General features: G+C 39.5%; 1 protein-coding gene across 1 annotated transcript in view; it reads right to left on the minus strand.

Annotated features, from left to right (window-relative positions):
- Window positions 1–9,412: 9,412 nt before the first annotated feature.
- Window positions 9,413–17,087, minus strand: part of CCDC60 (coiled-coil domain containing 60) — a gene marked incomplete at its 5' end in the record, with an annotated part of 50,784 nt that continues 43,109 nt past the window's right edge. Inside the window, 6 exons of the mRNA XM_082066473.1 lie at window positions 9,413–9,668; window positions 11,105–11,294; window positions 12,521–12,652; window positions 14,051–14,173; window positions 14,599–14,694; window positions 15,287–15,377. Coding sequence (XP_081922599.1) covers window positions 9,570–9,668; window positions 11,105–11,294; window positions 12,521–12,652; window positions 14,051–14,173; window positions 14,599–14,694; window positions 15,287–15,377 — 731 coding nt within the window. The 3' untranslated portion in view covers window positions 9,413–9,569. The remainder of the gene's footprint in view (window positions 9,669–11,104; window positions 11,295–12,520; window positions 12,653–14,050; window positions 14,174–14,598; window positions 14,695–15,286; window positions 15,378–17,087) is intronic.

Consider the following 17,087-nt stretch of genomic DNA (forward strand, 5'->3'; position numbering starts at 1 on the left):
TTTATGAATGAGCTACTTTCGTCACTGGGAGTTTTGCAACTGGCTTAAATAGAGTCACAGTTTCCCCTTTCTCATTGTTACCCTTACAGGATATAATGCAGTCAACACAGTAAAGACGTAAGAAATATAGATGCAGTATTTTCACTTTCATAGACATTAATAATCTCAGCTGCATGCCTGGAATATAACATGGAATGAGAATCTGCTGATTTACCAAAATGTCAAAAGAAAATATTCCATATCATTCAAAAAGAATAAGAAACACCAAAGTTACATCTGCTTGCCAAGGTACCCATTACTCTTTAGGTACAAGCTCTTTGTAACTGTAAAATCTGATGTGTTTGTTCTCAGGGGACTTTAAAACACAGTCACCAGACAAGCTCAGAAAACACCGTTTGCATCACTCCACACAATTTTTGAATTTATTTCAGTAGGGATGCAGACTATGGACTTATCCCTGCAGCAGACCAGCATCTTCCAGGACCACTCAAGCCTTTTAATCCATGAGAACATTTTCAGGGAAATGCTGTAATGACTTAATGAGTTTGTCAACTTGTAACTGTAACACTCACAGGTAAATAAGAACCTATTATCAGGCATGTGAATGAGAACATCCAGCTCACATGAGCCAGTCTGAGCCATTAATGTTGAACATAAATAAGCACAACAAAAAGCTGCTGGCAAACCAACCCTCTATAGAGAGGGCAAAGTTGCATGCAGAGATTAGCCAGGGAGTCTTGAAACTGGAGTATGAGGAAAGGATGTAGATTCTTACCATCTAACGTCAGACATTTAGTTTAAGTGCCTTTATGGGAGACTTCCAAGAGTGATTCAGAGACTGGTGGAGTTACTGGTCGCATCAGGCCAACAACCTGCACTGAATCTTTCTCTGAGGACCATGAACTGTAGGAGGAACCTGGGCTCTGTGAAGTTGGACTGTGTGAATCCTGCCCTAGGGTGCTCAGAAGACACAGACCTAATAGCAGACCCTGGAGTTCCTTGTGCATTTCTAGAAACAGTACAGTTTAATTGTTCAAATGAGATTGCTAAGGGATGCTAATGGATTGTAAAGAAAGCAGGAGACAGGAAGTGGTGAGATGTGTGGAGCTACAAAAGATATTATAGATATTCAGGAGCAATTTGTGATAATGAGATCTCGTTAAGAGGTTGGTCAGACAAAGATTCTGTCATGAGGCAGTTATTGTAGCTGAATTTAGTGATTTGTTTTATGTAGAAGATGGGTTAAAACCCAAGAAGTATATCCTGTTAGGACAAGATTGATTAAATTTTAAATGGCACTGACTTGTAGCCACTTACTGAGGTAAAGAACATGAAGGAAGTACTCAGCCAAGAGTGTCACTTAACAGACTGCAGTGATAGTACTATTCCTGAGAACCTGGGAAACATTCTTACCTCAGAGGGAAGAACCACTGTGCTGAGAGGGCTCAGCAAAAAGCTGTGAAAATTATTTAAGAACATTAACTGAGAATTTTAAGATGGAGTTGCATAGAGAACAGTCATAAAAATAGCCCTCCAAGATTATGAGTCAGAGCACCCAATATTCTTGCTTACAGCCTTGCACATCAATTTGAGTCTTGAAAAAGAAACTGATCACTCTGCACAGAGTTTTTCCCAGATATATGAGTAAGACAAGATGTTGGATAAATTGCTCATCATGATGGGCAAAGCAGATGGGCCAGAGACATGGCAGTTTCAAGATATTTTTTCAAAGGTCTTCTTCCCCTGATTTTGGAGGGTTGTACAGCTTGACAGCAGCATTTGTTGTAAGGCAGAATATGGTCTCTCCACTATGCTTTGCTGGCTGGTAGGACTCTCCTCAAAGACACTTTCATGGCTCGCAGTGGTTCTGGAAAGAAGTTCCAGTGTCTGTACACACAAGCTAATGAGTAAAACAGGTACAGCAGGTAACTAAGCAGTACTAGGGAATGCAGGACTATTACAGTTTCAAGACATGCTAAAAGAAAGAAATCTGTTGTAATTCATTGTGTTGACCCCTACACAGCTGTACCACAAAGGTTTACTGGCAGACTTTGGGAAGTAGCTATTATGCTTTTGATTTTAGGTGTTAGGGTACCTTCTAGCCACTGTTCACAGGATGATGTTTGTATAGTGGAGCTTGTAGATAGAAGCCATTTGTACAGCCATGTTGAAAGCACTACACTTACTTAAGCATGAAAAGAAATAAGAAGGGAGAGATTTGGGAGGCTGCTTACTGCTACCCATCATTTAGCAATTCAGAATGAATATTTGAATCAAACTCCTTGTCAATGTTATGCAAAGGAAGCTGTTGTAATAAGCTGTCATAAAGACATTTGTTCCTAGCTCTGAAGTAAGTTTCTCTATTGACAGTATCACAGAATGTTCATAAATTTCATTCAGGCAGTGGGAGCCTAGCAAAAGTATTATTAATTTATGAGGTTGAATCAGATAGGTACAGTTTACTGTTTTTCATACATATTAAATACTCACAGTTTTGCTTTTCCTAATACAGGGAGCTGCAGTATTATTTAACTGAATACTGCAGTAAAGGAGTTACAAGAATAATTTCAATGATCATTTCTCATGGAAGTCACAGAAGTGGGTGGCCTTAAAAACAAGACAGAAACAACTTGTCTGAAAATTATTTCTTTTCCACGAGAAACAGAGCGAACATCTGTACATGGCACAAATGTTGAACAAGAGGTCTTTCTGCCCTTTAACTCTCTCCCATAAATGAAAATATTCAGGAATCAAAGGCTAAATTCCTGCCTTTAGATCTTTCCCAAAGTCTGTTCATATCACTGTCATTATTTCTTCTAGTATAACAGCAGTTAGGGCACAACAGGGGCATGTCTCATTTTTCCTGCTTTTGAAGCGGACAGAGTTTAATATGTGGTATATTAAATAGGAGAAAGTGAAATGGATGGAAGGATCCAGGTTCCATTCCTTAAAAGGGGTGGGTCAGGACTCTCTGCTATTGTATTTCCATGGGTGTTACAGAGTCAGCAGTGTCTGTGGAGCTGATGCATTATTGTACCACTGGAATTAGTGTACGCTGATGCAGTAACAGATATTGTGAGAGAAATATCTTTCTTAGTCTAAACATAACTTTGCAGTCTTACTCTTGCAGCTGTATACTCTTCTTTTTCATTGTGGACCGTGACTGCGGGCTATGGCTTTGCAAACAAAGATCTGTGATGAGCTGTTACTTTGGTAAATTATTCATGGTGAATAAATATGTGAACAGGAAAATGTCCAGATGAAAGTTTCCTTCACAGTCTGAGACTGTTTTTTCATTCACTGATAAACTTAAGTACTATCATAATTTGAAGGCAATACATAAGTTGACTGTGCAAACCTGCTAGTGCTTAGAAAGACATCTTTGCATATGCTCATATTTTTTTATTATCTGTCCTTTTCCATCCTATCTCCTGGCTTCTGACCTGTTTGATTTAGTCACATATCAACATTAAAGGATTTGTTAAACCAGCTCAGGCAGCAATGGGCATTTGCTCAGTGCTATGGGTGACCTGTGTTGTGCTGCGAGCAGCCCTTGTTTTATCTCATGGTCCCATTTCCCTGCAAATGAGTTCATGTTCTTGGAAGTTTTTCTCCTTGTTACTGACAAGACAGTCTGTTGTAGCACCGAAAGGGCAGGATTTATCTTGCCTCACTTTACCCATCTAAAAACAGAGCAAAGTTCAGCTAAGTCACATTTCCTTAGAAACCATGTGGAGAAGAATGCACCCAAAGTGAGGTTGCATGCTTTAGGATTAAAAGTTAAGGGAGATGAATCTTAGACAGAAATTTTGCTTATAAGTCACTTTTAAAGTACATTTTGAGGCCCTTACCATGCTAAGAAGTGTTCTGTTTTTCAAATTTAGACCTTCATCTCACAGAATCACAGAATGTGGAATTTGGAGAGGGCTTTTTAAGAAGTTGAACAATATTCAGTCCTTTCTCATGTCCTGGATTCTTTGTACAAGGGTGCAGCAGGATGCACTGTAAACAAGTCTATTTTAGCTTAAGAGCAAAAGCTTGCTTTTTTGGCATTTTTATCTCAACCACTTAGATTATATGGGTCACAGTTCCACCTCTTTTCCTACAACAAATGGGAACAGTTGGATATTGTAATCTTCCCTCCACACTTTTTGTGTGAAGTTTTCGTTATAGACCATACATATTTCCCTTAGCTGCAACCTGCCCTACTTTGTAAACAAGGCTTGAAGAACCATAGGTAGGAAACAGCCTCTTAAAGGCAAGTATATTTTAGAATATTCTGATAAATGTTCTATAAACTATCTGTGCAATACAATGTTTTGATGACTGTTACAGTAATCTGGCACTAGAAATAAATTAGATGCCCCAGTTGTCAACCACAATGGGTTCTTCTAAAAATCCACTACAATTTATAGCACCATGACTGAATCCATCATACATAGTTGGGTGTAATTTACAATGCAATGTACTAAAATATAGTCACCCTAATAAAAAGCTTAAATAAATCACATAGAAAAACAAACAACCATTTGCCATGAAAAAAAAGGCATGTTAACAGAGAAAAAAGACTTTCTTTTCAGCCTTTCCCTTCTTCAGGGTCTAAATCCTACCCCTGTGAAGTGCAGTGCAGAAGTCTAGTTCAACAAGAGAAACTAATCAGAATCTTGAAAACTGACATTGTTTTTCAGGACTGACACCACTGAAAATGATGTCATTGTGGGGGGCTGATGCAGTAATCAGTCTAAAGTCTGCAGGAGATTTGTGTAGCTATAGCACACCAGCTCCTTTGGAAGGCATATTCTGATGGGACAGAGTGAGTTTTGAGGTTGCTCTGCTTTGTGCAAGAACAAATTCTTTCCCTTCCAGTGGAATATGTCCCTTCATTTCCCTTTTTGACTGCATAAAAACCTAGAATCTGCCTTTTATTCCATAAGACTTACACTTTAGGATGGAAATGGCCACTTACCATGAAGAGACTCACGGCAGTGGTGGCATCCTCAAAGCACAGAACTTCATGGCTGGTTCCATGGGATGAATGCTGCTGTCCCCCTGCGCTTCTGGCATAGCAGCAAAAGAGCATTCCTTGCTTCTCACTCTTGAAAGAGCTCCTGAATGAATATTCTTTCTGCATCCATTACCCTGATGAATAAACAAACACAACTTCAAACATGCTACAGTGACACTGGTATATTGGACTGTTACACAACAGTCTCAACTTTTCCCTCCCTCTCCGATTCTGTCATAAACCACAAGCATCAGGTTGATTAAAATGCATCTACATCCCATCTTTGACATTGGCCAATGACACATGATTGAGTACAAGAAACAGGGCAATTTCAGGGTGGTTTAGGCCCTGGTATGTCCTCTCAGCTTCTCGCAATCAGTTGTTTATGATCTTTTCAGGAGGAGGTTAGATATTGATTTCTTTCAGCCAGTAGTCAGTTAAATCAAGGAAGCCAAGGGTTTGCTAAGTTAAAGCAAATGCCCAAATACAGGGCTGCAAATTTAAAAAATAAGAGGAAAACACATTTCCTACAGAGAAGAACTGAGGAGTGGGATGGAACAAGCCATGCCAACCCTTGTGTGGGTTATAACAGAAATGGAGAGGGTAAGATGTCTGCTTCTAAAAACTGCTCTTTCAGCTTCTCTAGGAGATGATCCTGTTGGGCTGGCTCAGGTGACCTTCCCTGATACAGAACCTGCTATCACTGTCAAAGGTGTGATTCAATTCCAGCCAAAGTGGGAAAGATTAAGCTTTATTTCCACTCATTGCACTCTAGGCAGTGGAAGAAAAACAGTCCTATCTACAAATATATTTAATGTCATTATTTCTACTCTGATGATTCAAAACAGCTCTGATATTATTTTACATAAACCAGCCCTTAGTAGTACTAAGTCATTAAATCATTACTCAGACATGCTTCCCAATAGAATGCCTCTGAACCTTTCAACATCCAGAAAGAGGAAATAAAGTCTTTGGAAGTCTGTAGCCAGAGGAATAGGATGGGGACTCTGCAAGAAGAATGGGTCTATACAGGAACCTCTCTGCCACTGAGCAACTGAAGAATTTGTCCAGACCAATGTCCTCATACCCTTGGTACAAGTCCAGCCCTGGTCCTTTTTTGGAAGCTTTTAGGCACATGACAAGAAATCTCACCAGAGATAGGAAATTAAGATTGGGGTATCTGAGAACTGTTCCCAGCTGCAATTCATTCTGTCACATCTTTTTTTCTCTTTGATTACTTTCTTTAGGTGGTTGGTCACCTTTCCTACTGGGAAGCATATTTTTATTTTGCTTTGTGTAGGCTTTGCTGCATAACAAAAAGTACAGCTACAAACAGTGGCTTGAATCAAAGATCGAACTGCTGGTTACAAGATGAGCCTTTGCACTTGTTGTAAGCACCTATTCTGATTTTACAGTAATCGACAGTCAACAGGGTCAATAAGAACTTTTCCACTGACCTTAACAGGAACTGGAGCTGGGCCCAAATATCATGGGGTTTGTTAGCCTGAGCTTATATCTTCTGCAATGCTACAACAGCGAAATTTATTAAAACTTGGCAAATAGAATTGCTGTTATTAATGTGAGGCCAAATATAGATGCATCTCTTTAACATGCTGGCATGGTGCCATTAATATACAAGACAGCAGAACAGAGTGGTGATACATGAAGCTGAAATTCCAATTAGAAAAATGCACCCTGATTTTTGAATAGCCCTACAATGATTGTGACATTTAGTCTCAATAAAAAAGCCTATCTCCAAGACAGACAGAGATGTTTATTTTATAATCCCTATTTATAACATGCTGCTTTTTATGTTCAACATAAATCACAGTTGGAGTATTGTTGTTGGTATAATAGGATGGTTGGCTTCTTTTCTACCATCATGAAATCTTTGCTGTGAAAAGAGAGTTGAGATGGCAATTGCAGAACCGTTGTGAGGCAGAAGGGAAGGGTGAATGGTGAAACAGGCTTTACTTATTACTTTAGTTGATGAGTTTTCCTGTAATGCTTGTCAGCCCAATATCCAAGCAATTCTCATGCAACAATAATTTTCTGCCCTGCTACTAGTGAGACCCAGGAAAATGTTCTTATTTCAGTTTCACACAGGTGTGATCTGAGGAGGGTGGGGTTTGGATGACATTGGGAACACATCAGGCAGCAAGAAACAGATCAAGATTCTGGCTGTGAATTCATTGTCTGAGTTCCCCAAACATCCCTTCAGTGCATGAAGTGACCAACCCAAGCTTGCACGGTGTGTTTTGGCTAACGGAATTTGTGAATGACTGGCCCACTAGCTGAAACTATAAAGGACCAGAACCTTTACCACACGTGCTGTTGACCTTTAGCAAATTGTTTAGACTCTTTGTGCATCCATCTCCAATGTTTTAAATGGGTGACTTTGAACCTACCTTGCAAGGGCCTACTGAAGTGGTGACTTGAAGATTGTGAGATGTTCAGGGAGAATATTTGGGAGAATTCAAGATATTTGCATGGGGGAAAACAAACAAACAGAACCCAAAATAAAAAAAGAAACCCAAAATTTAAAAGAGCCTATATATATTTTTTTTTTTTTACCTGGGTATGGACCTGTATCCTCTGTATTGTTTCAGTTCTTTATATTGGCAAATACTTGAGTAGGATTGAGGATCTTGCCTGAGGAAATTAAATTTGTCATGAAGCAGGAAAACAGAAGCTGCTACTTCGCTCAAGAGCAGTTCTTCTCCACCTTAGAGTAAAAGAAACACAATTTTTTTTTCATTAGGCTGGTGCTGGAGGAGGAAAAAAAAATGATCTGCTTTCTAGAGGAGGAGTCCCTTTTGTAACCTAGTGGCAATAGGAGAAGAGCCATTGTCAGACAAAATCATACATAAGATATTTCATAATCCCACAAAAACATCAGAGACTCCTGACATTCAGCACTGGCATCCTGCTTTGGGAGCTCAAAGAGCTGCTCAGACATTAGCTAATTACATTTGGCACAATCATCTCATCTTACATGCAGGCAAACGCATTAGGTCACAGGCTCGATTGGTATGAAGTTCTGATTTTGGCAGCACGACTCCTGTACTCCAGCTGAGGACAAACCCTTTTGTTTCCATTTCTTATATGTAAGGAAAACTCACAACCTTATATCTGCAGTTCCATGTAGTGAGGAAGGACCAAGATGAAGGTTTCACCTTTTGTAACTACAATTCAACCAGGAGCTCCTAAGCTGCTAAATTAAGATTTTTGTTTGCATGTAGTTTCAGCTGTTACCACAGGGTAACACAACAGCACCGACAATGAAACTTGACTCAGATCATGGTGAAATCATCTCAAAAGAAAGGCAGAATTGGGGTTTCTCAAAACACATGGAGGGCTGTAAGGAAGTTAAATAGAAGACAGTGAAGTTAAAGTCTCACGGGTCAGAATGAGACCTCATCCTGCTCATCTGGCAGAAGCAATACCACCGATTTCACTGGCCACTACATCAATCCTACAGAGTTTTGGATGGAAGTTTGCCACTGATTTTGAGATGGAGTGAGAAAAAAAAAGCACAAACAGGGAAAAATATGGCTGCACTACCTGTACAAATGCTAGCTTATCACCATCACATACATAATGAGAAAAGCAGAAGGACAACAGAACTTTAAGAGCTTACCTTTTTCTGATGGCTGTAAAACTAAAAGAAATCTGTGTTATTGGTTCTTTTCTTCAAAAAACATTTATCTCTTGATAAAGAGGAAGGGGACAAAATAAAGCCATTAATCAATAACAGGTTACTGATCACTGTACTCACCTGGAACCCAAACTGGCTTTATTGTGTCTGAAGGATCAGCAGCATTTCTCTGCAATGGGTCCTCTGGAAGCTTTGACAGGCAGGTAAGCAGCTCATTAAGATCATCAGCCTCGAAGGTCAGTGGGTCACTGATTCCATCACCCAGCAATTGTGACCCACCATGAAATATTAATACATGGTTAAGCCCAAACAGATTCACAAAGGTCATGTATTTATCACTGAGTTCAGGGGCGTCATTCTACCATCTTACCCAGCAGAGTAATGGCAAACACAAGCTAAGGTAACGGGGGGAAAAAAACCCATATCTTCAGGTGAAAACCTGGGAAATGCATCTAAGGATGTTTGATTTTTCACTGCTGATTTTAATAGGGCAAGAATTAATCCATAATCACAGACTACCTACAGAATAAACCCAATGCAAAATAAAAATGTGTCTTAAAGCTTACAACTACCCTGTGCTTGGGATATTTTTTATAAGGGAAAGCTTAAGTGAAGAGCAGAGACAATGCTATTTAGATGAGGAAAACAGTATATCCATACTGAGTAGATGCTTGTTTTGCAAGACATCTTACAGGAAGGAACAACAGTATTTAGCTTTTATTTTCTATGGCCAACTACAGCCAGTGCAGCACTGTAGAGCGACGAATTTCAGTTGTGCAAGAGTGGTTGGTGGGACTTCCTCAAGTTCACTCCCCTTCCCCAGTCTTCATTGAGACAAATCTCAACAGCCAGTAGTTTTCTGTTTGAGGACCATCGTAGCTGGAAAGCCATCTCGTGACCATTTGATTAAATGGTAGAAGACTGTGCACTGAGGTGGGCTGCTCTTGTCTGAAACCACAGACTGAAATCCTCTTCTGGCATCTGCACAATACTTTCACGTACAAACTGAAACAGAAAAGAGTTCTTTCCTGAGCTTTTGTTTAATGTGAGAGAGAGGGCTAATGTGGGAAAATATGACCATTGTGACAACAGAACAAATGTAATGGCTTCTGCAAACAGTTAGTATAGTGCTTTATATCACCAAAACATTTCTAATACAACTTTCAGAACATTTGGATATGCTCTAACAGGACTTAAAGACAAAACTCTACAATCTTCATTGCAGTTTATATCCCGAATCCTTCCAGCTAAAGTCTTTGTGTTTTAAACTTACAGCTGTCTTCTACCTACCATTGCAGTACATATATTAAAGCAACTTGAAGTTAAATAAGAACTTCATCTGGAATCTCTACCAGTATTAGCCAGTATTCAGTGATGACCTTCTTGTTCCTAAAATGCAACAGTTTCCTTTATCTATTCCAGTCAGAAAGAGCACCAAGATCCTCCTTCCTCTGAGGCTATTTTTGAAAGATGTATAAATAAGTAGAGAGTAGATTTGGCTATGCTCACGCTTTTCTCTATTACTATTGCACTAATATGAGGGATCAAAGTGCAAAGGGAACATAATAGAAGCAGCAAAGAAATCAGTCTAAAAAGAACAGCAAACCACAGAGACATACATTGAATGTTAAGGCAAGGCTGTCTCTCTGGTTAGTGGCTATGCAAATTAGGGCACAAGAGAAAATGGCTCTTAAAAAGATGTCAAGAAAATACAGGCAGTCTGATCTTGACATGTTGGGTGCTAAAATTTAGCCTTTGTAAGTCATGATAACACTTGATATATGCAAGATGAACAGTAACCTGCTACCTTTCAAAAATTTCTGTTGGTCTTGAACATTAGGGGAAACAACTGCGATGAGACAAAAAAACACAAGGTGGCATCATTGCCATTTTTTTTTAAAGTTAGCTACCTGGTTAGACTACACATCAGTACACATTCTAAGTGTATTCTCTTTCTTGCGTCCTTCCTCTTCTGCCAATTGCTGCTAGAGCTACAAGAGTTGAGCCCAACTTAAGATCTGGACAAGCAGATTTTAATAATTTTTTTTAGCGTTGCTGAAGCAAACAAAGATATCTGCAGAGTGCCTGAATCCGTGATGTAATACATTACTTGAATTGCTCATGGATGTAACTAACTGGGAATGACAGGCCTTTTCTCTGCAAGTATCCTAACAGTTTATGACAGATGCCACTTTCACTGTGGCAGTAAATAAATCAATGACATAATATTAAAATGATATTGGTTAATAATCCAATGCATGACATAACATCTTTCTTCTGCAGAGTTCAAAGTGCCTTGTAAAAGGTGAATAGTAACATCTTCATTTAGTGAGATCCTAAATGATTTAATCTTGCAACTTTCCACTGCATGCATTTTACCCATAGACACCAGCTCTCCCCAGCCTCATCACACAGAGAATCACGGACTGGGTTCATCTCACCTCCACAGCTGCAGCAATTTCTGGAGAACACAGCTCCCACACCTGGAGATCCGCCAGAACCTTAAGAAAGGCATCTGGTTCAATTTTCAAGTCAGGATTCTTGCCATATTTTTCTAGTTTCTTTAAGATTTTGTGTACACAGCGGTCACTCTTCACAGACTCTGGGAGCCTGGCAAGCAATTCAGAAAGCCTTTAGCAGAAAGAAGAACAGCAATAAAAGAGAAGCCATGGAAACAAATGCATGTCTGATTAATAACTCTGGGTTTTCTGGCATTTCTGCTACTTCACCACCTCCATAGCTTCCACAGAAAACATTTCTCTTCAGGGAATGCAATACTCAGTGTAATTCTGAGTGAATAATGTGAAAGAGCTTTACTTTATTGGAGTTGTGCACCAATTCCCATCGCGGGGCATTGAAATAGATGCTTCTTCATTGTTCATTTAAATTTGGATGACAAACTTGGGTATGAAAACAAATAAAAAACCCCTAACAAATGTTCCCATTTTACTACATATTTGTCCTCTTCATCTTTTCTCTATTTATTTTGTTTAGGCTCTATGGATTTTCCAGTGCAATCAGTGCCGGATCCGACACACTTTCTGATTCTCTTTACTATCTGTTTTCCCTCTGCTATCATCATTCTCCTCTATGTGCTGACATAAATCTCACTGATTTAAGTGCAGTGTAACATGCAGTCTTTACCATTTCACTCTGAATATAGAGATTTGGGGGCATTACACATTACAATAAAAATAAAACTCTTGTGAAAAGACTGCCATTGTTTTTAATGGTCTGTGTAAATTCTCCAGTGCTGCTATGACAGTCCCAGAGACTGATGTTCCAAACCTTTCCAGACAGTGCCTGACTGGGATGTGCTGTGCCTTCCATTGCAAAGGGCTGATGATTTGGGTGCTGCCTCCCTCCAGTTTGGAACAGACGTTACTGGGACAGCAAGAGAACGGTAAGGAATTTCCTTCTTAAACCAGAAAAAAAAAGTGAAATGGTCTTCAGTAGGGCCAGTTCTACACTCAGGAGTACACTGCTAGTATTCAGTGATCTCTCATCTCCAGGTTACAGTGCGTTTTACATACTTCCTGGCAGAAGAAGTCTCCTCTAACACTGCACCTGGGGAGGGCATGCGAATACAAGGACTGAGTGCTTTTTGCCTGATAGCACTGGAAAATAACACTTCCTCATCACCTTTCTTACAATTTCCAATTAATCTATCTGCTGAGCAGGCCAAGATCCACTCCTGTACATCCTATCTGTATTTTTGTTGCTACCAGTTTGAAAAGCCTGCATTTCCATCAACTGATTCAATGGTTTCTAGTGATACTTTGCTTTTTGGACTAAAGACCGAACTCTAGGACCCTGACCATCTCTCATTTGAACTGAGGATTTCTGTGCCTCCTTACCAGTTTATTTCACCTTCATCACGTTCTCTTTCGGCTCTTGGGCCCAGCTGTCTTATTCTTTCCATGTCTTTTCTAAAATCTGTCAATTGTTCCAGGGCTTGGAATTTTTCACGACATCGCTCTTCCTGACTCCTATGGAAAAAAACCCCCCCCACACACACAAAAAAGCACCTTAAAAGTTAAAGCTGTGTATTAAACATTACCATGTATCTGCATAGTTAACTGGGAAGATACTACGAAAGGCAGAAAACAATGAATGTGAAGAACACATTGTATGTTCAGTCTGTGGACACTAATAACAATGTTTGCTTTTGCAGTGTTCTGTACACATCCATGTTTCTGCAACATATTGAAAAGGGCTTATGTTTTGTATCAAGTCTAGGCTGTGGGTAAGAAATAAACTTCAGGATCATAATGTTTTAACTGAAATTCAACCACCACTTTCTATCAGGTGTCCACGGCTTAAAAGCAAACAGAATACCGCACAGTGATTTAGGGCTAAATATTATTTCAAAATACAACAGAAGAGAGGTGGAATAGAGTGACCTGAGCTAGAATTTCGACCCAGAGATTGGGCTCGTGTATGCATTCTTACAAAAAGTACTACTGTGTTATAACAAAAAGAAACATCTTCTTTTCTCTCCAGTAAGTTTCTTATACTATATCCTGCCAAACTGAGGTTTCATCTCCAAATGCTTATCAAACAGAATGTGCTTGTGTGGCTGTATGGAGAATGGTAAAATAGCTGCAAGGAGGAAGTTTCCACCTGACTTGTCTTTCCATACTGCAGGATGCTGGAAAGATCAGTTCCTTATGCAGTCATAGCAGCTGCTAAGGAAAGAAAACAAGGACCCAGCTCCAGATAAGGAAAGCTCTGCGGACAAAAAAAATCTAAGTGTGAAATGGAACAGAAGAATGGAAAAAGAAGGAAGTGAGAAGGTGAAAGAAAATCATGCCCTTCAGAACAGCCGTGTAGAAAAGGTCTGATGCTTACTGAGACAAAAGAATTTGCACAGATGTCACAGATGAACATTTCTGGGTGAAAGAAGGACGACAGGCTTCAGCTGGTCAACAACAGAGAAATGTCACTCATCTGGGAAAAGGCCTTGACAGAGCACATTGCAACTGCTACTTGTAAGAAGGGTCAAAGTAACATTGAAGTGATCTCTGTGATACAGTGATCGCTGAACTGAAAACACAAGATAGCCATACACATTATATGTACCTGAATTTCTTATTCTGTCTTTGAGGGGAAAAAGACTATAATGTCCAAAGTAAATATATCCAGTATTTTTAGCAAAACTATTTCCATAAAAATAATTTAGAAATATCCCAAAACACTGCTGCAAATATTTAACCTGTAATATGTATTTTTGTACACACTCTCAAAACTTTCTGTCATCATCTCTATATTCTTATTTTAACATCAGTCCATACAAATGCATCTTTAAAAGGCCTGAAGACAAGTCCTAAATCTGGTCAGAAGGTGTGCAGTGTTTTAAGAGCATACAGAAAACAGTCTTTTCCTACCTCTCAAGGTGCTGCAGAGTATCATGTAAACAAGCAGCTGCTTCTTCACGTATTGCTGTGAACTCCTGCCTCATATGGGCACACAAGTTAGATTTGCTTTTAGTGGAAGAGCTGATATTGTGGCTGTAAATCAAACAACACAGAAAAGTCAAATTAACATCTTATGGTAAGCATTTTGTGGTAAGCATCTGTGTTGGTCAGAACATGCAGTCACATGAGCCCCTGTAGGTTTTAAGATCTCCTTAGCCTCAGTAAAAATCCAAATTTAACATTTTTAGTTCATCAGATTTATGAAAGAACTTTATGAATCCAAAAAATTTAAGTGATAGAAAATTTGGATTTGTACTGTCGTTCATTCCAGTCATATCCTTCCAGGAAAATGCCTTCACATTGCATTGAAATGTACCATGTGCTTCAAGGCTTCACTGGCCTGCCTTGGTCTCATGTAATAAAGCATTCTCTGACATTTGCATGCCAAATGCTTTCCACACATAGAGCAGAGTTTATACAGTACACAACCCGCTTCAAAACCAGATTGGTACCCTTACCTCTGGGTTTTGGGACTCTGCTTCCTTGATATTACACTCTCTTTGTCCTGAACGAATGGCACATTCGCTCTGTAATTCTTCTGAGCCACTGACGAACTACAAGACACAACAAGGTTTACAATAGCATACAGTATGCTTTCCCCAGAATGTGAAAAATTCTACAGGGGCTGATGAAACTTTCTTAATATTACAAGACTTGCTGGAGCTAGCCAGGTACAAAATTTATTTTTACTCAAAGGAAAAAAACAATGCTTCAGCAAAGTCTAATTGTAAGAATGGTTTGTCAGCTTGATCAAATAGCTGTGGAAACCACCACAGAACTGAGTAATGAGGGAACACGTCTAATAAAAGCTTAACTAGAAATGTTATCGGGAGACTCCTGAAAAATGGAATGGTAGAAATGGAAACAACTCTACAGGAATAAGATAGAACATCGCTTTTTCTACAAAGCTGCTGGAGCATAAGGTCTTTTCTGTTTGCGAAGGCAAGATTAATGGTGTATTTTCCGGAAAACACAGGCTGCTTGCACAGCAGTAAAACGGGCTATTCCACCACCCATGCCAAAAATTGTAAAAGTCATCTGAATTCATTGATTCCAGTTGTTTGGGGGTCGTGGTGGGGGAAGCATTAGCTCTGTCCTGATAAGTTGCTTCTCCTAATCGTTCAGAAACTCTTACAGGTAACATACCACTGCAGTCCCAGCTTCTCAGCCATATTATCTTGTTTACGGAAATCTTTTGATGAATGTTCACGTATTACATGCATGACTCTCTGTAGGGCTGATAAAAAAAAATCTGTAAAAGCACACCAATCCAAAAGTGCACATTCCTCTCTTCTTTGCAGAAAGGATACCATCTATATCGGCCTGAATGAGACATCCTAAGTAAACCTGCTACTTAGTATTTCTAAAAACTAAAGTTTCTTCCAAAACCCCAGCTTTTCCAAGATGTTTCAAGATAAGTACCCAAATATGAACATACCCAATTCATTAATCACTTTTGAAAACATAAGCTAAAACTTAAGACATGTCCTCAGGTAGCCCTTCAGTGGCTACAGTTGCCAGGTTGTCCACTTTTGAGCAGATCTCTCTACTAATAACACTACTCTTTCTACCTTCCACTCTAATGTCAACGCTTACATTCTCCTCTCCCTTGAATACCTGGAAAGCTAATTTAGCTCACTGTTTTCCTTCAAATTGACATCTCTGTTTTCCTTCCCACTGCCATTTCATTCCTGCTTAGATGCCAAACCCCTGGAGAGACACCAAGGCAGCCACCTTCTCTGCGTTATTCCCTCCAATCACTCGGTGCAGTAAAACAACTTTCATGCTTGTTATTAAAAATCCCAGTGTTAGCTGTCAAATTCTAAGTCACCCTCTGAGGTGCTCAGTACGTCCTACATGGTAATAAGTGACATTTTTACTGAGAACTCAACACCCTGAAACTGTAATCCCCAAATTCAAAACATCATTTTCCTACAATTTTGTGAAGCACCACATATAATAGAAAATGACTGTGATTGTTGACTGTGTTAAACAGCAGCACAAACTATTTCTACTTGTTAAAAGTACAGATCTAAATATTACACTGTGAATTTATAAATGTGAGACATGGCTGGAGCAAATTGCTGGCACCAGCTAATGGCCTAAAATGTTAAGAACCACACTTATAATGAAGATTCCGTATTAGGTGTGGTCAGGTGAGTTTTAAGAGCGCCAAGGTCCTGGCCAGAAACTCCTGCATTCTAGCACTGTTTCAAATGATGGCTCCACTCTGACCCTCGCTAGTAGGGTAGCTGTACTTGTAATCCATTTCTGATTTGTCTGTGGAGCATCCTATTATCAGAATCCTGGATTAAACACAACTCCAGCATTTTTGGAAATTATTACAGAATCAAGCTTTTGCTACAGAGCTGCCCTGCAGAAACTAACTGCACAGACTTTTAGAGCTAGGAACATAATTCTTGAAAGGAGCAGACTAGTAACTCTGGCCAGTCCCCTGAAGTCGCAGGTCATCATGTGACAGATGCTGTTCCAAAGGGTACACTGAACATCCCATACACAACACATACCGCAAGATAATTCTTGATGTCCCACAGCAGATGGAGGCTCCCAGCCGTTACAGCTCTCAAGATTATTTTCAAATCTCATCTCACATACAAACCAGTTGTTCACCTACATCTGTAAACAAACTGCTTGAAATCATAGCTTTGAATTCTCTGCTACTCCCGTTTGTGTGCAAGGAGGGCTACTGATGTGTGCCCAGTGCCACGGACAGAAGCAGCTCTGTAGGTAGTATAAGATATTAGCAAAAGCTTCCTGATATACTACCCACCCAGCTTCTGGCAGTCTGAACCTAAAGGTCTTTCAGACCCAGAGAATATGCCCATTCCTTTAGATTTAAGAGCAATTGTTTTTCCTTCTACTAATTTAATTGGTTTTGGACTTGAATATACTTCCAGCAATATATTGTAACAATGAATGCCTAAGT

This window comes from Streptopelia decaocto, assembly GCF_964273445.1.
Source record: "Streptopelia decaocto genome assembly, chromosome: 15".
Classification (NCBI taxonomy): Eukaryota; Metazoa; Chordata; class Aves; order Columbiformes; family Columbidae; genus Streptopelia; species Streptopelia decaocto.